The sequence below is a fragment of the Balaenoptera physalus genome, assembly GCF_965194825.1.
Source record: "Balaenoptera physalus genome assembly, chromosome: 3".
Taxonomy (NCBI): domain Eukaryota; kingdom Metazoa; phylum Chordata; class Mammalia; order Artiodactyla; family Balaenopteridae; genus Balaenoptera; species Balaenoptera physalus.
Genome location: NC_138890.1, coordinates 17,660,629 through 17,685,111, shown reverse-complemented (window position 1 = coordinate 17,685,111; position 24,483 = coordinate 17,660,629). Strand labels below are relative to the sequence as shown.

The 24,483-nt window shown below is 40.0% G+C and overlaps 1 protein-coding gene and 1 long non-coding RNA gene across 4 annotated transcripts in view; one reads left to right on the top strand and one right to left on the bottom strand.

Annotated features, from left to right (window-relative positions):
- The window catches only part of LOC309657519 (uncharacterized protein), a 26,168-nt gene extending 12,737 nt beyond the window's left edge, over positions 1-13,431 (bottom strand). The window contains exons 1-4 of one of the 3 annotated variants that reach the window (XM_082455095.1): positions 13,292-13,431; positions 12,158-12,245; positions 8,874-9,000; positions 8,031-8,126 (exon numbers count right to left, since the gene is read on the bottom strand). In XM_082455095.1, the coding sequence (XP_082311221.1) occupies positions 8,031-8,126; positions 8,874-9,000; positions 12,158-12,190 (256 nt within the window). In that variant the 5' untranslated portion in view covers positions 12,191-12,245; positions 13,292-13,431. The other 2 variants (XM_082455096.1, XM_082455094.1) reach the window with 2 other exon arrangements.
- The window catches only part of LOC309657535, a 27,805-nt gene continuing 15,595 nt past the window's right edge, over positions 12,274-24,483 (top strand). Inside the window, exons 1-2 of the long non-coding RNA XR_014261840.1 lie at positions 12,274-12,379; positions 13,301-18,882. This is a non-coding gene — a long non-coding RNA (uncharacterized lncRNA). The remainder of the gene's footprint in view (positions 12,380-13,300; positions 18,883-24,483) is intronic.

Here is a 24,483-nt window from a genome sequence, read left to right as displayed (position 1 = left end):
TATCACATTCTGTTATTTAAAAGACACTGATTACTCTTTATTTTATTCATTCAACAAATATTTACTGTGTTGCTACAATGTGCCAGACTCTATTCTAGGCACTGGTCCTCTGTAAGACACCAGGGATCTAGTAATGAAAAGAAATAATTCGTTTCCTCCAAGAGCCTAGTTTAACATTAGAAATGAATAATTCAACGTGCAGTCACAACACAATGTGATCATTTCTACAACAAAAACAAAAGATAGAAACAGAAGCAAATGCGAGCTTTGAATAGTATCCAAAGTCTTCCATATCTTTACTGTATCAACATCAATATCTTGTTTGCAGTCTTGAACTACAGTTTTGGAACTGGGTAAAGGACCAATGGGATCTCTCTGTACTACTTCTTATGTGAATCTACAATTATCTTAAAATCAAAAAATTTTTTTTACTAAGTAAAATCCCTCTAAAGTAAAAAGTCAAATTGGTATCATTCCTCCAAATCTGATCTCCTAGTACCACTATCTCAGTGAATTATATCATTATCCATCCCTGAACAAGTCACAAACCAAGCAAGCATCCTTGACAACTCAATTTCCTTTATCTTCCATATCCAATTCATCTTTAAGTCCTGCTGCATTTATCTCCTAAATGTCTCTGAAACTGGTTCCCTTCTTTCTGTGTCCATCACCACTAACCTAGCCAAGTCATTCATGCATTCATTAACTGGAAGCCAACTCTGACCGAGCACTATTTTAGGTACTGGAGAAATGGGTACAAATGAAACAGACAACCCAGCACAAGAGAGTTTATAATTCAGAGGAAGAGCAGATTATAAATAAATATGTACTATTTTGCAGTAAGTACTCTGAGAGAAAAGAACACATGGTGAGGGCATAAAGACTGTGGAAGAATGCTGGAGAGGGTGTGGAGAAAAGGGAACCCTCTTACACTGTTGGTGGGAATGTAAACTGGTGCAGTCACAATGGAAAACAGTATGGAGGTTCCTCAAAAAACTAAAAATAGAGTTGCCATATGATACAGCAATCCCACTCCTGGGCATATATCCAGAAAAAACCATCACTTGAAAACATACATGCACCCCTAGTGCCCACTCTGCCACTATTATTCAACATAGTTTTGGAACTCCTAGACACGGCAATTAGAGAAGAAAAAGAAATAAAAGGAATCCAAACTGGAAAAGAAAAAGTAAAACTGTCACTGTTTGCAGATGACATGATACTATACATAGAAAATCCTAAAGATGCCACCAGAAAACTGCTAGAGCTAATCAATGTATTTAGTAAAGCTGCAGTATACAAAATTAATACACAGAAATCTCTTGCATTCCTATACACTAACAATGAAAGATCAGAAATAGAAATTAAGGAAACAATTCCATTTACCATTGCAACAGAAAGAATAAAATACCTAGAAATAAACCTACCTAAGGAGACAAAAGACCTGTATGCAGAAAACTATAAGATACTGATGAAAGAAATCAAAGACGACACAAACAGATGGAGAGATATACCATGTTCTTGGATTGGAAGAATCAACATTGTGAAAATGACTATACTACCCAAAGCAATCTACAGATTCAGTGCAATCCCTATCAAATTACCAATGGCATTTTTCACAGAATTAGAACCAAAAATTTTATAATTTTTATGGAAACATGAAAGACCCCAAATAGCCAAAGCAATCTTGAGAAAGAAAAAGGGAGCTGGAGGAATCAGGCACCCTGATTTCAGACTATACTACAAAGCTACAGTAATCAAGACAGTATGGTACTGGCACAAAAACAGAAATATACATCAATGGAACAGGACAGAAAACCCAGAGATAAACCCACACACATATGGTCACCTAATCTATGACAAAGGAAGAATATACAATGGAGAAAAGACAGCCTCTTCAATAAGTGGTGCTAGGAAAACTGGACAGCTACATGTAAAAGAAGGAAATTAGAACACTCCCTAACACCATACACAAAAATAAACTCAAAATGGATTAAAGACCTAAATGTAAGGCCAGACACTATAAAATTCTGTGACGAAAACACAGGCAGAACACTCTTTGATATAAGTCACAGCAAGATCTTTTTTGACCCACCTCCTAGAGTAATGAAAATAAAAACAAAAATAAAAAATGGGACCTAATTAAACTTAAAAGCTTTTGACAGCAAAGGAAACCATAACAAAACGAAAACCCTCAGAATGGGAGAAAATATTTGCAAATGAAGCAACTAACAAAGGATTCATCTCCAAAATATACAAACAGCTCATGCAGCTCAGTATCAAAAAAAAAATTAAAAATTAAAAAATTAAAAAATGGGCAGAAGACCTAAGTAGACATTTCTCCAAAGAAGACATATAGATGGCCCAAAAACACATGATAAGATGCTCAACATCACTAATTATTAGAGAAATGCAAATCAAAACTACAATGAGGTATCACCTCATACTGGTCAGAATGGCCCATCATCAAAAAAATCTACAAACAATAAATGCTGGAGAGGGTGTGGAGAAAAGGAAACCCTCTTGCACTGTTTGTGGGAATGTAAATTGATGCAGCCACTATGGAGAACAGTATGGAGGTTCCTTAAAAAACTAAAAATAGAACTACCATATGACCCAGCAATCCCACTACTGTGCATATACCCAGAGAAAACCATAATTCAAAAAGACACAGGCACTCCAATGTTCACTGCAGCACTATTTACAATAGCCAGCATATGGAAGCAACCTAAATGGATACTGAGGGGGAAAGGGGAGTGGGATGAATTGGGAGATTGGGATTGACATATATACACTACTGAGACTATGTATAAAACAGATAACTAATAAGAACCTACTGTATAGCACAGGGAACTCCACTCAATGCTCTGTGGTGATCTAAATGGGAAGGAATCCAAAAGAGAGGGGATATATGTATACGTACAGCTGATTACTGTACACTCTGTTATACAGTAGAAACTAACACAACATTGTAAAATAACTCTACTCCAATAAAAATTAAAAAAAAAAAGTAGACAGCTAACCCTCCCTTCCACAAAAAAAGGAGTCAAGCCACTGAACTGTAAAGGAAATGAACAAAATTAAAACTATAAGTGAAATGGAGATTACACCACTAAAATTTGTGTCCACATTTATTTTTTAGCTCTCTGAAAATGGAGACCTTCTTATAACATTTAAGTCTGTTGCTTGGACTTTACACATTTAACTTGCATGCATGTTTTAAAGAATGCATTAAGTATAAAAATGTTGTGTTTCCTTTGTCAAAAAAAAAAAAAAAAAAAAAAGAAAGAGACAATACATGCATCCCTATGTCCATAGCAGCACTATTTACAATAGCCAAGACAAGGAAACAACCTAAATGTCCATCAACAGATGAATGGATAAAGAAGATGTGGTATATATACACAATGGAATAATACTCAGCCATAAAAAAGAATGAAATAATGCCATTTGCAGCAACATGAATGGATCTAAAGATTATACTAAGTCAAGTAAGTCAGAAAGAGAAAGACAAATACCATATGATATCACTTACATGTGGAATCTGAAATATGACGCAAATGAACTTATCTACGAAACAGAAACAGATTTGCAGATATAGAGAATAGACTTGTGGTTGTCAAGGGGGAAAGGGGTGGGGGAGGGTTAAATTAGAAGTTTGGGATTAGCAGATGCAAACTATTATATATAGAATGGATAAACAACAAGGTCCTACTGTATATAGTAGAGGGGACTATAATCAATATCCTGTGATAAACCATAATGGAAAAGAATATGAAAAAGAATACATATATGTATAACCAAATCACTTTGCTATACAGCAGAAATTAACATAACATTGTAAATCAACTATACTTCAATAAAATTAAAAAAAAAGAATGTGGAGGACAGAGGGCCATGTTCAGATGTGCTGTGTCTAATAGACAAAGTGCCATCTGAACAGACACCTGTGCAACTCAAGGAAGTCAGTCATGTGGCTTGTGGCTCAGGAAGAATGGTCCAGGAGAGGAAAAAACAAGTGCAGAGGCTCTGGGGTGGCCTGTCTGAAGAACTACAAGGAGACCAGGGTGTTTAGAGTTCTTGAATGAAGGGCAGAGAGGAAGGAGGTGAAGGTGAAAAGGTAGCCAACGCCAGACCATGAAGGCCACACTAGGGGTTCTGGACTGTGTTCTATGTGATAGAAGCTACTAAAGGTTTTGAGCATGGGAGTGAGATAACCTGATCTACCTTTTAAGTAGACCATTCTGGCAGCTACGAGAGAAATAGATGTTGGTGGCAGGGGATGAGAACAAGACTAAATCAAACATATTAAACTGGACTACAGAGCATTTGGGCTCAACTTTCACCTTGTAAATTAACTCTTTAAAACCACTGCATGTTATTTTAAAACCACTGCTGCTCCAACCCCTACAGCACCTTTCTGCAAATTAAAAAAATTTGCAGATGCAGCCTCAGCAAATCTTGGTGGGTGGAAGGCAGCCCACAAGGGACCCCTCAGCCGACCACCCTGCCAGGTTCAGTCTGCCCTGAATTCTTGCATAAATATAACAAAGAAAGAGAAAAAGACAAAGAAAAACACTTTTTCATTGGAGGTAATTTACCTAATCATCCCTGAATTTTTAAATTTTTGATTTTAAGAATATTTTCACATTGGGTGTCAGCCAAACTCATGAGACTTTCAAGTTGATTTAATCACATTATTCATATTTTATATATATGTATATATGGAAAATACATATGTATATATGTATACATATATATATAAAATATTCCAGAAAAGTGATTAGACTTTGGGTTCATTTCTTAAGCAAGAGACTCAGATGAGTCTCTTTGAGCCATTTTCTCCCACCTCTCAGTATAAAACATACAGAGCCAGGCGTGACACAATTTGTTTTTCTGTTCATTTTATTTTTCCTAGTTGTAAATAGTTTTGAAGTGAAAATTATATTTTAAAAACACACTTGGAGGCAATTAGAGGTTCTAGGAGTCCTACCCTGGAAGCATAAGCTTTTCTGTCACTGGCTGTTCAAAGGGTCGGTTTTTGGTTCTGGTCTAGAGTTAATGATCAACGTGCTTCCAAGAACATCCAGATCCTTCACCTGAGCTCACAGGGAAGTGAGCTCCCCTTGGAAGGGAAACTGTTCTGAGGGCACTTTAGTCCAGGCAGATGGGAGACTCGCTAGGGGTGCAGGAGAGACACCACCACAGGCCAGCAATCCCAGGACGCTCCATCTGACTGTCACCTTTGACCAAAGAGAGCAGGTTCATCCCATCAAGAGAAACGCGCACACCGGTTGGCTCTGATGTCCTTACTTCCTCCAGACACCCACTCAGAGTTTTCCTTCAGGGACAGCTTCCCAAACCTGAGGACCTGACATCACCACTAGGTGTCTTCAGGGTCTCTCTGGACAGCTTTGGACTCCAGTCATACTTTCTATTCAGTTTAATCCAACTAACACTGCACTCAGGAAGGGGGACTCCTCATGGATCAGAGGCTCCCGAGGCGAATGCAAAGGGAACAATTCTTCCGTCTCTTCCTTTGATCTTCCATGCCAGACTCAGTCCACACCTGACGCCCCTCCTAAACGCTCCACTGGTTCCCTGCTGCCTGCGTTCTCTGTTTACTTTGTGGTGGTCTCCAGCAGTTCCCCCAAAATTAGACTATTTCTCCCAAATGACAGTTAAAAGATACAAGGAGAGATAAGTGTGGTTCCCACCTCAGAAGATCTCACCTTATACGGGGAAGAATGAGCTCTACTAAAGGTGTGGGGGCTTCAGGGATCGAGACAGCCCGTCCCACAGCCCTTCTGCTGGGCCCGCATTGTGAGGGGTCATCCGGACTCGTCTGGACCCGACAGCAACCTCAGACGAGTCCTACCACGTCTATGCCAGGTGGCTCCACATTGGTTGCAGGCTGATCCTTGCAGAATATAAACCTGGGCCCGTGGCCAGGGTACTTCAACTCCTCAGAGGCTGTGCCTGGCTCTCAGGTCCCTGCCCCCCCCTCCCTGCTCCGGTCTCCACACACCGGCTTCCTTTGTCTGGACTCTCAGACGTGCTCCTCCTGCGCCTGAACGCTTCTCACAACGTGGGATCCGGCCCTTCCTCGGGAAGCCTTGCCCACAGCATCCCTCCTGTTCCACGTTCTCACAGAACCTGCGGCTCTTCCCCAGAGGTCCTCACCAGAGTCTGTCATTCCACAGCCCTGTGTGCGCTTAGCCTTCCCCTCCACTGAGCTCCGCCAGGGCAGGACCTGCGTCCTTCTGTCCAAGGCTGCACTGCTGTTTATCACGGGACAGGAAAGCAGTGGGCGAGGGTTAGAACCTGGCTCCCCCAGAGCCCTGGCCTCCCAGCTCTCAGTCCTCAACTTCCATGACAGCCGAATCTGCCATTTTTCCCTCTGGTGACTTCTTCTCAGGCTCAGCCACAGATTCTTCCTTCTTAACCCACCTCATAAACATCGAGGTTTGCTGGGACTCCGTCCTCTCCTCCGTTCCCTCATCTGCTCAGCTCAAGGTTTCAAATGCCACCTTCTCACTGACGGCTCCCTGACCTCCCTGTTGAGTTCCAACCCTGTATACCTTCTACAGCTGTCCACTGGCGACCTCTACCCATATTTCACTCACATCTCAAATGAAACCCATCCCACACCGAACTCATCCTGAACCCTTAACAAAGGGACCTCTCCTCTTTCCCTTTTTTTTAAAAATGTTATATTTATTTATTTATTTATTTTTGGCTGCATTGGGTCTTTGTTGCTGCGCGTGGGCTTTCTGTAGTTGCGTCAAGTGGGGGCTATTCTTTGTTGCGGTGCGCGGGCTTCTCATTGTGGTGGCTTCTCTTGTTGTGAAGCATGGGCTCTAGGCATGCCGGCTTCAGTAGTTGTGATGCGCAGGCTCAGTAGTTGTGGTGCACGGGCTTAGCTGTTCTGTGGGATGTGGGATCTTCCCAGACGAGGGATCGAACCCATGTCCCCTGCATTGGCAGGCAGATTCTTAACCAGTGCGCCACCAGGGAAGTCCCTCTCTCCTCTTTCCTGAACCCACTGCACGTGCCTTCCTGCAGGTAACGTCTTGCCTGCATTACACAATAATCTCCAGAAGGTTCCCACCTCTAGTTTTTCCTCACTTCAAATCTAAGACCAACAGTGTTTCCAAAGTGACCATTCTTATTAAATTGAAATTGCATAATAAGGACTTCATGAATATATTCTCTGTGAAAATTTTAATAACATTACATGTAAATAAAGTCCCCTTTCATCAATACTCATTCTCAATCCTAATCCAAATGTAACTAGTTACCAGCTTAGGTGTCCCGCGACCTTTCTCTCGGCACTTACACGCATATCATGCATATCGACAAACACCCACGTAATTTTCTTTACACATAAATGGCGACATGTCATAATCATGCGCCGTAACCTGCTTTAGTCCTTCACGTGCCTTGGAGCTCCACCCACACCAGTGCTTCTTGTTTCTGACTGTGGTGCTGTGTGCCAGTGTAGGGATCCACCTCAGCTTCTTTAGCTATGCCTTTACTGAAAGACATTTAAAGTGTTTCAGACTCTGACCATTTTTTCTAAAATATCAAGGACCATGTAATTCTTCTGCTTAAAATCCTTGAATTATTTCCAGTCATCCATGGACAGTTCCCATCTCTAAGAACTGTACCAAAGCACTTCAGAGTGTGGCCCCCACCTGGCTTTCTGATCTCATTTCCTTCCTCATCTCTTTCTTTTCCCACAACCCTGGGCTTCAGTCAGAATGAATTATCTGCAGTTCCTTAAATGGATTAAGTTTGCTCAATGAATACATGAAAATGTAGGCCTCCTCCGAAACAAGAGGAAAGAATAAAGATCCTGAGAGATTCACCTGTGAAGTGATTATCAGAGATGAAGCAGAAGTTTGTGACCCTTCTCCACAACTTCTTGAGGACTGAGAACTTGGAGAAATTTCCCTGACCAACATCTCCAAGTTGCACATGTACTCATTTACCAGACTGCTGCCTGAAGAGATTCCCCACCCACTCACCTACAGAGGAGCCTCCAGGGCTTTCTTTCTCTACCTTCCAGGGATCTTCTCCTTGCTGCAACAGGGAGATCACCTCAGGTTTGGAAAATGGGAGTCCTGCTCATAGAAAAAAAACAAAAAAGAAAAAAATAAAAACAACAACAAACTTGGTTTTGACACGAAGAGGTATCTGAGATCTGAGTGGAAACTTAGAGGATGATACAAAGAGCTCCTTAGGGTGCTCAAGTTCTGCCCCCATGATGTGAGGGGTGTGTTAGGGAAAAAGCAAGGGACTTGTAAAACATAACAATGTAATAATTAGTTGCATGTTAGGGAAATACAATAAACATGTACCCTTGAAATAGAGTATCATTAGCTTTCTATAGAAGAGGAACTATATGAGATGTACAGACTAAATTCAAATTTACAAACAGGTATCTATGAAGAGGATACCAGGTAGATTGTTTAAAATGAGAAAACACTATCTGGCTCCCTTTCAAGTATGGATTATACAGTGTTCATCTAGCTGGAAAAGAGAATGGGAAAGGCAAGTGGTGGGTCAAAAAAGAGGGATGAAAGATGCTCTCTGCTTAGAGATGAGCAGACACATCATAGAACAATCATAGTGGGAAATGCCTGAACTATGAGGGAATTTCTAATGTGCAGCTCTGTAGATTGTCCCATCCGTGGGGCATGAGGCATCCATGCCTATGAGGGGTAAAAAGTTTTTCAGATTTATTTGTGGAGATCCAATGCGTACAGTGCTAAGGCAAAACTCAGCTAAAGTTTTGATGATCCATGGCTTTTATGCAGGGAATGAGATGCTGAGTTATCCCAATTTCTAAACAGAGGAAATTTCCTTACCCAATGACACCAAGTTGCTATAGTTCTCCAGCATCACATCTCGGTACAAGTTTCTCTGTGAAGGAGTCACCTTTCTCCACTCATCCCGTGTAAAGAGCACAGCCACATCTTCGAACATCACTGACAGCTGTAGAGACAAGCATCCCAGCTCAACCAAGACCACCCATCACACAGGGTGAAGAAGGCGGCAGTGGGAAGTAGACAGGCTACCATGAAATGCTTCTATATTATTCTAGGTTCTTAAGGTTTCAAGTCACTGGTTTAATGAACACTTGACCTGTGACAAATATATACTGAGTAGCATGAAATATGAACCAGGCCCTGTGTTAACCACACAGAGATGTGTGGAGGTATTAAGACCATTAGTGGGAGTGTTAATTAGAATAATCTTTCTAATAGCAATTTGATAATACATATTAAGAGCTTTAAAATGTGCATACTCTTTAACTCTCCAATTACTATATTTGTTTGATAATGAACAGTGCAAAAAAATGCACACACAAAGACATTTATTATGGTGTTAGTTAACAGCAGAGAAACGGAAACACCTACAACCTAAATAATCACTGACAGAGGCTTGGTTAAATAATTTAAGGCACTATCTGTGTGCTCTCTGAAGCCTGAGGACAGTAATAATGGAAATTAAAACAGCTATCATTAATTGAATGCTTTCTTCAGGACAAGTACTATTCTTAGAGCTTTATATTAATCTTTAGTGTAAATCTTTATTTTACCTTCACAACAACCCTAGGAAGAAGGTACTATTATTGTCCTCGTTTTACACAAGAGAAGTCACAGAAAGGATAAGAAATTTGTCTAAAGTCAGTGGTAGTGCTGGGATTCCAATTCCAGGTGGATGTCTAAGGCTCCATTCTTAACCACTCTGTAAAACTGCCTCTAAAAACCTACCAAATAGCTAATAAATAAATGAAATAATCCATACAATGTACTTAAAACCATACACGGCTCATATTAAAGGTTCAGATGTCACCTATTATCATGTCAATATAAAGTACTATGAAAGCATTAAAATTGATGGTGTAAGTCAATATTTTAGACTTAAAAAGGCATTCATAATAATGTTAGGTATAAAAAGCAAGTTACATATCAGTATGTATAGTTTGTTCCCATTTTTTTAAAAAAATTATATAGGTACATAGCAAGTGATGCTGAGAGATGCATAACAAATGGCTGACAGCGATTATCTCCAGAAGGTGGGATTAAGGGTGATTTTACTTTTTTTTGCATATACCGAAAAAACATATAGACAAGTACATGTACATACACACATCTATGCACATATGTATATTTACAAGCATATATACATATACCCATACATATATATGTGCATATTTTATTCTCTATAAAGATTTTTGCCATGATCATGCAATATTTTTATGGTAAGAAAAAGCATTAAATTATTGGCACATTGGGAGGAATACAAGAAATGATCTCTGCTCTCAAAGAACTTACAATCTAACTAGCAGACAAGAAAAGTGCATGAATTTGAACACTAAAAGGAAAATGAGTAGCTGGATAGGACCATACACCATCTCTGCTAATCCTCATTTTAGAGACAAGGAACACAAGATCCAGGACAGTCAAGATTCCAGGTCACATACTTTATTAATGGCAGAGACAGGACGATAACTAAAGTTTTCTTTCAACACAGCACTTGGTATACTCTCTCTCTGATCTTAAACATCCTGTTACTGAGTTTTACACACAAGTCCACATAGCAGGTGAGGTTAGGGAGAAATGTCACATAGGACTCACACACAGGGACAGAGAAGATTCTGGGCAAGAGAGCAGTTTGACTCTGTTGGAATGGAATGTGAAAGCCTTAGAAAAAAGCAGCCCAAATACGCAAAGGCAGGTCCTAGCCATAGCCTCAGAAGATCAACCACCATCACATTTCGTGGGTCCAAATGATATACAACATTGCACTGCAGAGAGCTCTGGTAACACAGGGGCTGGGCCTGCCATGTGTTCTGAGAGATGCACCAGAGGAATGGCTGGACAATAACCAGCATGAACTTAGAGGCCAGACGTACCTGGGTTTGATTTCAGGTCACTTGACTTCTTTGAGCCTCAGTTTCCTCATGTGTAAAATGGGGGTAATAACTGCTGCGCTGTTATGAGAGTGAGAACAAAGGTAAAGCCCTCGGGATAGTCCCCCAGCAACATTAACTATTATTGTTAGATGAAAATGAGTACAGAATGAACAGTATTTTCTGGGTCCTAAAAACACTGTACAGTTAATTTTTATCTATCAACAGTAACGGTATCATGTACTAGAATAATATTGTTCAGCTACCACAACCACCACATATTGAACATCAACTATGTGCCCGGGCCTTATTGAAACACTTGCCATGCTGCAATTCCTCTCATCTACCCTATGAGGTATGCATGGTTGTTATTCCCATTCTACAGGTGAGGAAACTGAGGCACAGAGAGATGCAATTGCCTAAGGCCCATAAATGGTAACAGAAGATATGGGTTCAAACTTGGCTGTCTGGCTTGAGAGCCCCACTTCTAACTGTACACCCTGTATACCTTGCTTCTCCACTACTGATATCCCACAAAACCCTCCATGCCACTTCCTGAGGAGTCTTCTCTCAGCTCTTAAAGTCAAGAGACCTCTCCATCTGTGTCCCCACCAAAATGGATATCCTTTGTTCACACACCGCCTCACCTGGATGGGGTCCCACCCTCATTCCCACAGAATAAAGATGAAAATGGCAGGTCAAGATCAGTTTTCAAGAGAGTGACAGAAGCAAGGCACATGATCCAGAAAGTTAAGAGAGAGAAAAAACTAAAAACTATGGACTGAGAAAAGCCTGGCGAAGGTATCATGAGGATTCTCAGGGGTGGAAAGAAAAAGAAAAGCATTCTGGCCAAGGGTAGGGAGGGGGACATGAGTGAGCAAAGGAGGCAGGCCAGAAAGAAACTCTGCCAAGTGCACGTTTGTTTGTTCTGACCCCAAGTGGTATAAGACATGTGGCATCTTACCTGTCAATTCAGTAATCATACAGTGAATTGAGATTAATGAATAAAAGAGTGTCTATAAAAAAAAAAAAGAAATACAACACATGGATTGGGGGGTTGGAGGCAAGCATTCCCTATGCAATCCACCATCCACCAGGATGGACCAACTCTTCAAAGGAAGAAGGACATGGGCTCCAAATCCTGGCGAAGACTGTACTGGGGAGAGAACTTCAGTTTGAGGATTAAAAAACAAACCTATCTGTCCGTAAGACTTGAGATGGTAATGCACTCACCTGAGACCTTGCTTCCCTCTGTGCAGTAGCCATGTCCTCTTTCTGGGCAGTTCCCCCTTAGGATGGGAGAAGTCTCCAGAAGCCAAATCTGAGAGAAGAAAATGGGAGCCAGGAGGAAGCCCCTTCTGCTTTCCACCCCTCAGAATCAGCAGCTCTGAAACCTTTACACCACCTGAGAATGATGCCATGTGCCCTCAGGAAGGAAGTCAGAAGGAACGAGGGGTAGACAGGACCAGAGAGAAGGGCTGGGTCATCCTGGTCCAGGCCCAGCTCTTTCCCTGGTTCAGAGGAAGAGGTCCTAGGACTCCATCAGCAGTAGCAGCAACTCCCTGGGCCTCACCGCGTGCCAGGTACTACCTACCAATACATCATCGAGTCCCACAGCACAGTTGGCACTGTCAGCACCCCATTATATAGATCAGGAAACTGAGGGCAGAGTGGGAGCAACTTGCCCCAGTCCACACAGCCAGGGAGGGTGGCACCAGGATTCCAAGCACCGCGGGCTCCAGAGCACCTGCTCTAACCTCCCTGCGTGCATGTGACAACTTTTCTCCACCTCAAGCCTTCCCACCCAATTCCTCCGCCTCCTGTCAAGGAGACAATTTCCAGATTTCTAGAGAAAGCTGCTTCGGAAAAGGAAAACATCAGCTCTCCTATGGCGGGGAGGGGGCTGCTGTCTTGAGGAAAGGGCACAGAAAACCAAAGACCTGGGTTCCAGTCCTGGCTCTGCCACTGGGGGAAGCCGGCGACTCACTTCTCGCGCAAAACAAGCCTGTCACTCGGGAGTGCAGGGGTGATGGTAAGGGGAGGAAATTTCTCACGTTCACTGCCGGCCCGAAACAAATTCAAATGCCGGCAGGCGCTGGGCAGGTAGCGCACTGGGAACGGGTCGGGAGGAAGCAGAAGGGTGGCTGGGTCCAGCCAATGGGGACGAAGTGCCCGACCTGTCTCGTTCAGGGGCACTGTGGGATGGCTGGTGGCGGCAGGCGGACAGAGCCGGGGTGCCCGGCCCTCGGCCCGCCGGCGCCCACAAAGGCCCGGCTCGCGCCTCCTGGGCCTGTCCCATACCCCGGCGCCGCATCTTCCCGAAGCCCGGTCCTCCCTCCCGCATCCTGCCGAACCTCCGCCGCTCACCTCACCCAGGCCTCGGGGGTTCCGCGGGCCGCAGGCGGGAGGCTCCGGAACTGCCACGGCCGGACAGCAACTTCAGGTCGGGACTCCCCGGGGTGCTGCCTGGGCAGACCTCAGCCCAGGACGCCGCTCACGCCAGCAACAAACACCCGGCTCCCTGTGCAGGTCCGGAACTGGGTAGTGTGAGGGAGGCGGGGAAACGGTCGCTAACCCCTCTGGGAAATGTAGTCCACGCGAGAGCCCAAGGATTCTGGGAAGTGTAGTTCTCCGCGCTTGCTGCGTGGAGAGGCCCGGCTGAGCCTGTCACGTGCCCAGGTACGCATTCTGGGCTCGTGGCCGCGCTCCGTGAGTTGCTGGCTCCTGGGTTCCCGGTTCTTCCGGGAGGAAACGGGGTTTCGCCAAGGACAGTGTCTTGTAGCTCTGCATCTGCGTAAATGATATTAAGGCAAGTAGACAACCGCCAAAAACAAACCTGTTTCCTCTTAAGTCTTTCAATAAGTATATTGAGCACCTGCTACGCGCCAAGCCCTATTGTAAAGGATTTAAAATACCTCAGTGAGCAAAACAGAGATCATTGCTCTGGAGAAATTTTTTTGGGGGTGGGGGTGGGGGAAGGAGGGAGGGAGCAGACAATAAGCCATGAACATAATTATATAGCATTTTAGAAAATAAGCTTTATCGGAAAAAGCGAAAGGAAAGCAGGGTTGGAAGTGTCTGGGGAAGGTACGGAGGCAAGTTGCAGCACGGAATAGGGTCACGAATACTACTCTTTGTTAACATATTAGGAAACAATCTCGATAAGGTAGAATGAGTATCCTTCCATAAGTTCTTGTTCAACTGTCTTGGCTATGATCAACTCATATGAATAATCATCATCGTGTCAACTTGTAAATAAAAATGCTGAGACTTTGACTGGTTTCTTTGACTCTATAAATCAACCTGAGGAAAATTAATATCTAACAATATGGACTTTAACAATCCATTACCATGGTACAGCAATCCTTTTATTTAGGTCTCCATATATTTTCTCCATAGCAGTATTACATATTTTTGTGAGTTTTATTTGAGTATGTTTCATACTTTTTGAAGCTATTGTAAGTGGTATCTCTTTTTAAATTTCATTTGTAAAGTACCGGTTTGTGTGTATAGCTTACTGCCTGAAGTCTTATAAATTCCAGTAACGAATTTATTGTGTGTTTTGGATTTTCTATGTAATATAATATAATATGTGAATGACAGTTTTGTTTCTTTTGCAAAACTTTTGCTTCTTTTATATTTTCTTTCTTTTAATCGTCATATTGAGTGGGCTGTGAATTTTAGTACAATGTTAATATAAAGTCAAAGTAGAGGCACGTCAGCAAAATGGCTTAGCAGGCCCAAGCCCACAGCCCCCCTTGGAAACATAAAAAAACAACTAGAAACTGGCTAAAATAACCATATGAAAGCTCTGGAAAACAGTAAAAGATCTACAGCAAAAATACCTGAAAACTCAATCAAGGAAAAAAACACATTTGAAATCATGGTAATACTGTGATGTTTTTACTTGCCCTTGCCCCATCCCTTCCTCAGTGTAGCAAAATCTTGGTCTGGAGTGGCCAAAGCTAAGTTCCCAATTCCCTTGCTCCAACAGAGAGGGAAGAGAGGAGCTTTTATTTGTAAAGTTCTGCCCTGTCTGAGGGCTGCCAGAAGTACTGGGCTCTATCTTGTCTATCTCGGAACTCAGGTGGGGAGAAGCAGTAGGCACTGCTCCTGAAACTTGTGGGTGGACTACAGTCCCACAGACACCTGGGGCAAGACATTGAGGGTAGAAACATAAGATAGACCATCTAAAACCTTGAGGAGAGGCTGTGGTTAAGCTTTGGGAAATCAAGACATTTAAAAGCAACTGAAAAACCAACATAAGGCCCAACCACAAAAGACCTAAGGAGCTTTTTAAGTTTTCACCTCCATCTGGTCCCTAGGCTGAGAACAAGCCAGCTAATTAGTAAAGGACTGCTCTAGCACAGAACCAGTCTGCAAAGAATGGGAGAGGTGACTAGTTTCTCGTTTTGTTCTGTTTTTTAAAAAAAGACAAAAAAGTATTAAAGAGCAGTTTTAGGTTCACAGCAAAATTGAGAGGAAGGTATAGCGATTTCTCATTTATTCTCTACCCCAGCACATCATAGCCTCCCCCATTATCAACATCACTCACCACAGTGGCACATTTGTTACAGTTGATGAACCTACACTGACATATCCCAGTTACCCAAAATCCATAGTTTAGGGCTCACTCTTGGTGTTGTACATTTTATAGGTTTGAAAAAATGTATAATGAATGACATGTCTACCATTACAGGGTAGTTTCACTGCCTTAAATCCTCTGTGCTCTGCCTAGTCATCTGTCCCTATCCCCTAACTGGCAACCACTGATATTTTTACTGTCTCCATAGTTTTGCCTTTTTCAGAATGTCATATAGTTGGTATCATACAGTATGCAGCCTTTTCAGATTGGCTTCTTTCACTCTGTAATATGCATTTAAGTTTCCTCTGCATCTTTTCATGGCTTGATAGCTCGTTTCTTTTTAGAGCGGAATAATATTCCATTGTCTGAATGTACCACATTTTATTTATCTGTTCACCTACTGAAGGACATCTAGGTTGCTTCCAAGTTTGGACAATTATGAATAAGGCTGCTATAAACAGCCATGTGCAAGCTTCTGTGTGGACATAGCTTTCAACTCTTTTGAGCATGACTTCTGAATCATATGATAAGAGTATGTTTAGTTTTGTAAGAAACTGCCAAACTCTTTTCCAAAGTGGCTGAACCATTTTGCATTCCCTTCAGCAAAGTATGAGACTTCCTGTTGCTCCACATCCTCGGCAGCATTTGTCAGTGTTCTGGATTTTGGCCATTCTAATAGGCATGTAGAGGTATCTCATTATTGTTTTAATTTGCATTTCCCTAATGACATACAATGTAGGGTATATGACGATCTTTTCATATGCTTATTTGTCATATATCTTCTTTAGTGAGGTGTCCGTAAAGGTCTTTGGCCCATTTTTTAATCTGGTTGTTTATTTTCTTATTGAGTTTTAAGTGTTCTTTGTATATTTTGGATAACATCTGATAGGTCCTTTATCAGATATATTCTTTTGCAGATATTTTCTCCCAGTCTATGGCTTGTCTTCTCATTATGTTGACAGTGCCTTTCACAGAGCAGACATTTTTAATTTTAATGAAGTCCAACTTAACAATTATTTCTTTCATCAATCATGTTTTTGGTATTGTATCTAAAGTCATTACCATACCAAAGGTCATTTAGATTTTCTCCTATGTTATCTTTTCAAGTTTTACATTTTGTGCTTTACATTTAGCTCTTTGGTACATTTTGAGTTGATTTTTGTGAAGGGTGTAAGGTCTGTGTCTAGAGTCATATTTTTTGCATGTGGATGTCCAGTTGTTCCAGCACCGTTCGTTGAAGAGACTATCGTTGCTCCATTGTATTGCCCTTGCACCTTGTCAAAGATCAATTGGCTATATTTATGTGGGATTTCTATTGTGTTTCACTGATCTATTCTTTCACCAAGATCATGCTGTCTTGATTACTGTAGCTCTATACAGGCATATCTCGTTTTATTGTGCTTTGCTTTATTGCACTTTGCAGATATTACATTTTTTACAAATTGAAGGTTAGTGGCATTGTGCCTGGAGCAAGTCTATCAGCGGCATTTTTCCAACAGCATTTGCTAACTTTGTGTCTCTGTGTCACGTTTTGGTAATTCCCACAATATTTCAATTCATTATGAATTCACAGTCATATTCCTTACGATTATATTTGTTATGGAGATCTCCGATCAGTGATATTTAATGTTACTATTGCAAAAAGATTATGACTTATTGGAGGCCCAGATGATGGTTAGCATTTTTTAGCAATAAAGTATTTTTTAAACCTAAAAATAGAACTACCATATGACCCAGCAATCCCACTACTGGGCATATACCCTGAGAAAACCATAATTCAAAGAGTCATGTACCACAATGTTCATTGCAGCACTATTTAAAATAGCCAGAACATGGAAGCATCCTAAGTGTCCATCGACAGATGAATGGATAAAGAAGATGTGGCACATATATACAATGGAATATTACTCAGCCATAAAAAGAAACAAAATTGAATTATTTGTAATGATGTGGATGGACCTAGAGTCTGTCATACAGAGTGAAGTAAGTCAGAAAGAGAAAAACAAACACCAGATGCTAACGCGTATATATGGAATCTAAAAAACCGGTACTGATGAACCTAGTGGCAGGGCAGAAATAAAGACACAGACGTAGAGAATGGACTTGAGGACACAGTGGGGGAAGGGGAAGCTGGGACGAAGTGAGAGAGTAGCATTGACATAATTACCAAATGTAAAATGGATGGCTAGTGGGAAGCTGCTGCATAGCACAGGGAGTTCAGCTCGATGCTTTGTGACCACCTAGAAGGGTGGGATAGGGAGGGTGGGAGGGAGGCCCAAGAGGGAGGGGATATGGGGATATATGTATACTTATAGCTGATTCACTTTGTTGTACAGCAGAAACTAACACAACATTGTAAAGCAATTATACTCCAATAAAGATATTAAAAAACATTTTTTAGTTAAGGTATGTACATTGTTTTTTTAGACATAATGCTGTTGCACACTTAATAGACTACAGTATAGTGTAAACATAACTTTTATATGCACTGGGAAACAAAAAAATTCATGTGACTTGCTTTATTTTGATATTCGGTTTATTGCTGTGGTCTGAAACCAAACCTGCAATATCTCTGAGATATGCCTGTAGTAAGCCTTGACGTCAGGTAGCATCAGTCTTCCAACTTTGTTCTTCTCCTTCAGTATTGTGTTAGCTATTCTGGATCTTACGCCTTTCCATATAAACTTCATACTCAGCTTGTCAATATGCACAAAATAATTTGCAGGCATTTTGATTGGGATTGCACTGAATCTATAGATCAATTTGGGAAGAGCTGACATCTGGACAGTACTGAGTCTTCCTATCTATGAAAAAGGAATATTTCTCCATTTATTTAGTTCTTCCCTGATTCTGTTCATCAGAGTTTTATAGTTTTCTTCACATAGATCTTACACATATTTTGTTAGATTTATACCTTAGTATTTCATTTTGGGGGGTGTCAATATAATGGTATTATATTTTTAATCTCAAATTCTACATGTTCATTGGTGGTATAGAGAAAAGCAATTGACTTTTATATATTAACCATGCGTCCTGCAACCTTGCTATAGTTGCTTATTCTAGGAGTTTTTTGGATTTTCTACATATATGATCATTGTTGGAGGAGGTCATCAAGAAGATGTGACTGCTAGCTGACCCAGGCAATCAGAGGCTCCTTAACCTCTCCCCCATCCTTGGAATTTATGTTCCACCTACTATTTCCATACCAGCAGCCGTTTCGAGGATGAAGCCTTGAGAGAGTAATGTGTTGTTGAGACCATCTGGACTGGATGTGTGACGAATCCCGTTAAAGCCTCTTCATAAACTTTTAAGATTCTGGCGGGAGGATGCAAAGATCTACTTGTCTTGCGACTGACGAAGATAAGCCTCCTATGTAAGTTCCGTTGTTTATTAAAACTGCCACCTACTAGCCTGGAGTGGTCTGCCTCTTTCTTCAGTCTCTCCTTGCCCTCTGTGTATGGGGGCCAGTTTTAAATTTCAGCCAGTGAAGTCCTGACTTTGCAAATGAACAGTCATCTGTGAACAAATATAGTTTTTTTCCCTTCCTAATCTGCATGCCTTTTATTTCCTTTTCATGTCTTATTGTATTAGGTAGAACTTCCAGTATGATGTTGAAAAGCAGTGGTGAGAGGAGACATCCTTGTCTTGTTCCTGATCTTAATGGAAAGCTCCCAGTTTCTGACCATTAAGTGAGTTAGCTATAGGGTTTTTATGATAGTTTTTATCATGAGTGGGTATTGTTTTTTGTCAAATGGTTTTTCTGCATCTACTGATATGCTCATATGATTTTCTTCTTTAGCTTGTTAATATGATGTATTACATTAATTGATTTTCAAGTGTTGAGCCAACCAACCTTGTATACCTGGGATAAATCCCACTTGGTACTGGTGTGTAATTCTTTTCATACATTGTTGTATTTGATTTGCCAGTATTTTGTTGAGGATTTTGCATTTATGTTCATGAGAGACATTGGTCTTGTTTTCTTTTATCCTGTATTTTCTTTGTCAAGTTTTGGTATTGGGGTAATGGTAGCTTCATAAAATGAGTTACCATTTTATGAGAATTAGAAGTATACCCTTCTAATTCTATATTGTGAAAGATATTGTAGAGAATTGGTATAGTTTCTCCTTAAATGTGGTAGAACCCATCTGGGCCTGGTGCTTTTCATTCTAGAGGGTTATTAATTATTGACTCAATTTCTTTAATATAGGCATATTCAGATTGTCTATTTCTTCTTGCATGAGTTTTGGCAGATTGTGACTTTCAAAGGGAGTTAGTCCATTTTATCTAGATTATCAAATTAGTTGGCATATAGTTGTTCATAGTATTCCTTTATTATACTTTTAATGTGTTCTGTAGTGATGTCCCCTATTTCGTATCTCATATTAGTAATTCATGTCCTAGCTCTTTTTTTCTTAGTTGGCACAGCTGGAGACTTTTTGATATTGATCTTCTCAAAGAACCAGCTATTGGTTTCATTGATTTTTACTATTGATTTCCTGTTTTCAACTTCATTCTGCTTTTTGATAATTTCTTTTCTTTTGCTTACTTTGGATTTAATTTGCTCTTCTTTTTCTAGTTTCCTAAGGTGGAAGCTTGGATTATTAATTTTTGACCTTTCGTCTCCTCATAGATGTATTCAGTGCTATAAATTTCCCTCTAAGCACTGCTTTCCTTATACCCCACAGATTTTGATAAGTTGTGTTTTCATTTTCATTTCATTCAAAATATTTAAGAATTTCTCTTGAGATTTCTTCTTTGACCCATGTGATATATAGAATTGTATCATTTAATCTCCAAGAATTTGGGGGATTTTTTCAGCTATCTTCTGTTACTCATTTCTAGTTTAATTCCATTGTGATCTGAGAGCAGACATTGGTGTTATTTTAAATTTATTAAGTGTGTTTTATCGCCCAGAATGTGGTCTATCTTGGTGAATGTTCCAGGTTAGTTTGAGGAAAAAGTATATTCTGCTGTTGTTGGGTGAAGTGTTCTGTAGATGTCCATTATATCCAGTTGATCCATGGTGTTACTGAGTTCAGCTATATCCTTACTGATTTTCTGCCTGCTGGATCTGTCCATTTCTGATAGAGGAGTATGGAAGTCTCCAATTATGATAGTTGATTCATCTACTTCTCCTTGAAGTTTGATCAGTTTTTACCTCATGTAGTTTGATGATACATTGTTATGTGCATTCATGTTAAGGATTGTTATGTCTTCTTGGAGAATTAACCCCTTTATAATTATGTAATTCCCTTTCTTTATCCCTGATAATGTTCCTCACTTTGACATTTCCTCTGTCTGAAATTAATAGTTATTCCAATTTTCTTTTGATTAGTATTAACATATTATGTTTTTCTCCATTTATTTACTTTTACTTTGTGTGTCTTTATGTTTAAAATGAAAACAACGTATCTTACAGACAACGTATAGTTGAATCATGTTTTTGATCATGTTTGATCCATCTGACAATCTCTGTCTTGGTGCATTTAGACCACTAACATTCAAATTGATGTAGTTAGATTAATATTATCATATTTGTTACTGTTTTCTATTTGTTGCTTACGTTCTTCCTGTTTTTGTCTTCCACTCTCTTTCTGCCTTTGAGATTTTAATTGAGTGTTTTATTTATTTAAAATTTTTTCTTTTAATTTTACTTACTGTTTACTGTTTTTTTTTAAAGTTTTAATTTTTTAAATTGAAGTATAGTGGATTCACAATGTTGTGTTAGTTTCTGGTACACAGCGAAGTGATTCGGTTATTTATATATATATATTCTTTTCATATTCTTTTCTATTATGGTCTGTTACTGGATATTGAATATAGTTCCCTGGTCTATACAGTAGGACCTTGTTGTTTATCTATTTTATATATAGTAGTTTGTATCTGCTAATCCCAAACTCCTAATTTATCCTTCCCCCACCCCATTTCCCCTTTGGTAACCATAAGTTTGTTTTCTATGTCTGTGAGTCTGTTTCTGTTTCATAAATCAGTTCATTTGTGTCATATTTTAGGTTCCGTGTGTAAGTGATATCATATGGTATCTGTCTTTCTCTTTCTGACTTACTTGACTTAGTATGATAATCTCTAGGTCCATCCATGTTGTGGTAAATGGCATTATTTCATTCTTTTTTATGGTTAAGGTATTCCATTGTGTATATATACCACATCTTCTTTATCCATTCATCTGTTGATGAACGTTTAGGTTGTTTCCTTGTCTTGGCTATTGGAAATAGTGCTGATATGAACATTGGGGTACATGTATCTTTTTGAATTATAGTTTTCTCCAGATATATGCCCAGGAGTGGGATTGCTAGATCATATGGCAACTCTATTTTCAGTTTTTTGAGGAACCTCTATACTGTTTTCCACAGTGGCTGCACCAGTTTACATTTCCACCAACAGTGTAGGAGGAGTCCGTCTTCTCCACACCCTCTCCAGCATTTGTTATTTGTAGACTTTTTAATGATGGCCATTCTGACTGGTGTGAGGTGATGCCTCATTGTACTTTTGATTTGCATTTTTCTAATAATTAGTGATGTTGAGCATCTTTTCATGAGCCTATTGGTCATCTGTATATCTTGTTTGGAGAAATGTCTGTTTAGGTCTTTTGCCCATTTTTTGATTGGGTTGTTTGTTTTTACTGTTGTTATTGAGATGTATGAGCTGTTTGCATATTTTGGAAATTAAGCCCTTGTTGGTTGCATTGTTTGCTAATATTTTCTCCCATTCCATAGGTTGTCTTTTCGTTTTGTTTATGATTTCCTTTGCTGTGTAAAAGCTTGTAAGTTTGATTAGGTCCCATTTGTTTATTTTTGATTTTATTTCTATTGCCTTGGGAGACTGACCCAAGAAACTGTTTGTACTATTTATGTCAGAGAATGTTTTGCCTGTGTTCTCATCTAGGAGTTTTATGGTGTCATGTCTTATATTTAAGTCTTTAAGCCATTTTGAATTTATTTTTGTATATGGTGTTAGGGAGTGTTCTACCTTCATTGATTTACATGTGGCTCTCCAGCTTTCCCAGCACCACTTGCTGAAGAGACTTTTCTCCTTTTATATTTTTGCCTCCTTTGTCGAAGATTAATTGACCATATGTGTGTGGGTAATTGAGCATTATATATGATTTCATTTTCTCTTGTTTCATAGCATTTCAGTAATACTTCTTTTATTATTTTCTTTAGCAGTTGCCCTGGAGTTTGCAATATACATTTACAACTAATACATATCCACTTTCAAATAACACTGTACCACTTCATAGGTTGTGTGAGTACCTTATAACAATAGTAAAATAATTCTAATTCCTCCCTCCTGTTCCATTGCTGTCATTCATTTCACTTATATATAAGCATACAGAAGCATCTATCTGTCTTTTTATCTACCTATCTATATCATGTACACAAGCATACAAAATCAAATACGTTGTTAATATTGTTGTTTTGAAAAAGCTGTTACCTATTAGATCAATTAAGAATTAAAAAAACAAAAGTTTTAGTTTTATCTTTGCTTAATCCTTCTTCAATGCTTTTCCTTTCTTTATGTAGATCTGAGTTTTTGACTTATATTATTTTCCTTCTCTCTAAAGAAGTTCTTTTAACATTTCTTGAAAGACAGGTGTCCTGATAGCAAATTCCCTTAGTTTTGTTTGTCCAATAAAGTCTTTATTTCTCTTTCACTTCTTAAGGATAGTTTGCAGGGCACAGAATTCTAGGTTGGTGGGTATTTTCCTCAACACTCTAAATATTTCACTCTTCTCTCTTTTTGCCTGCATGGTTTCTGAAAATATGCTGGATGTATTCTTTGTTCCTCTATAGGTAAGGTGTTTTTTCACCATAAAAGTTACAGGGGCTCAGCTCTGTTTGTAAAAGCTGGTCGATGTGAAAGCTTCTTCCCACAGAAGGATAAAGACTGTTTCCTATAGAGAAAATGTATTTTTCTTACAGAGTGGAAAGACAAAAGTTTATATAGATTGTACTTTCATGGTATGGAACACGTCCATAGGATTTGGAGTAGCTAGGGCCATGTTTGAGACACCTGAAAACCGACATTTTGAAACATGGCATCAAAAGTGGCGAGATGGTCTGAGATTGTAGGCAAAATAAGAGTGAAATCCTTGCCGATCGCATGCCAAGGCCTGCTTGACCCTTAGTAAGAGTATTTGTTTTAAAAGACGGATGCAAAAAATTTTAAGGCACAGTACTTTTTCAGGATGTGGAATGTACATCAAGTGAGTGAAGTGGGTAGTGATTTATTTCACAGTTGTCTATCACCACTGTTTCCAGGCTACTTTGAGTCTCTGAAAAACAGGTGTGAGAATGTAATCAATGGCCTTGTCAAGCTGCAAACCAAGAAGAGGCTCCTGAGCAACCGGAAGCCCTTTGGATCAGGCTACCAGCACAGAGTTTTTCCAGCAGTGTTTTCCCATCAAGGAGAGTTCTACCTTGTATGTGATAGAGGCAGACATGTGTTCCTGGAACTTGTAAATCTAGCAACTGTAATTGCTAAGTGAGGTTGCGCTCAGTTTAGAAGGTGGCTTCTAAAGCTGCAAGATGCTCAGTGGTCCTAGGTGGAATGAGAGTGAAATCCTTGCAGACTGCATGCCTAGGCTTGTTTCACCTGTAGTAAAAGCATTTGTTTTCACAAGATAGACGCAAGAAATTTTAGGGACAGTGGTCTTTTGGTGTATGGAAGGTAACCGAAGTGACTGAAGAAGGTAGTGATTTATTTCACAGACTTACATGAGTGTTTTTTACAGACTACTTTGAGTCTTCCTCAAAACAGGTTTATTACCTGAGAATATAAGCAATGGCATCCTCAACCTGCATCCAATGAAGAGTTTCCCATGGTAACTATAATGCTTCTTTTTCAGATGTCCTTTAAAGCTGTGCTCAGCTCTGAGTGTAAAGCAAGTAAGTGTGAAGTAAGGAAAGTCCTGTTTCCCACAGAGATAATGTACATATCATACAGAGTAAAA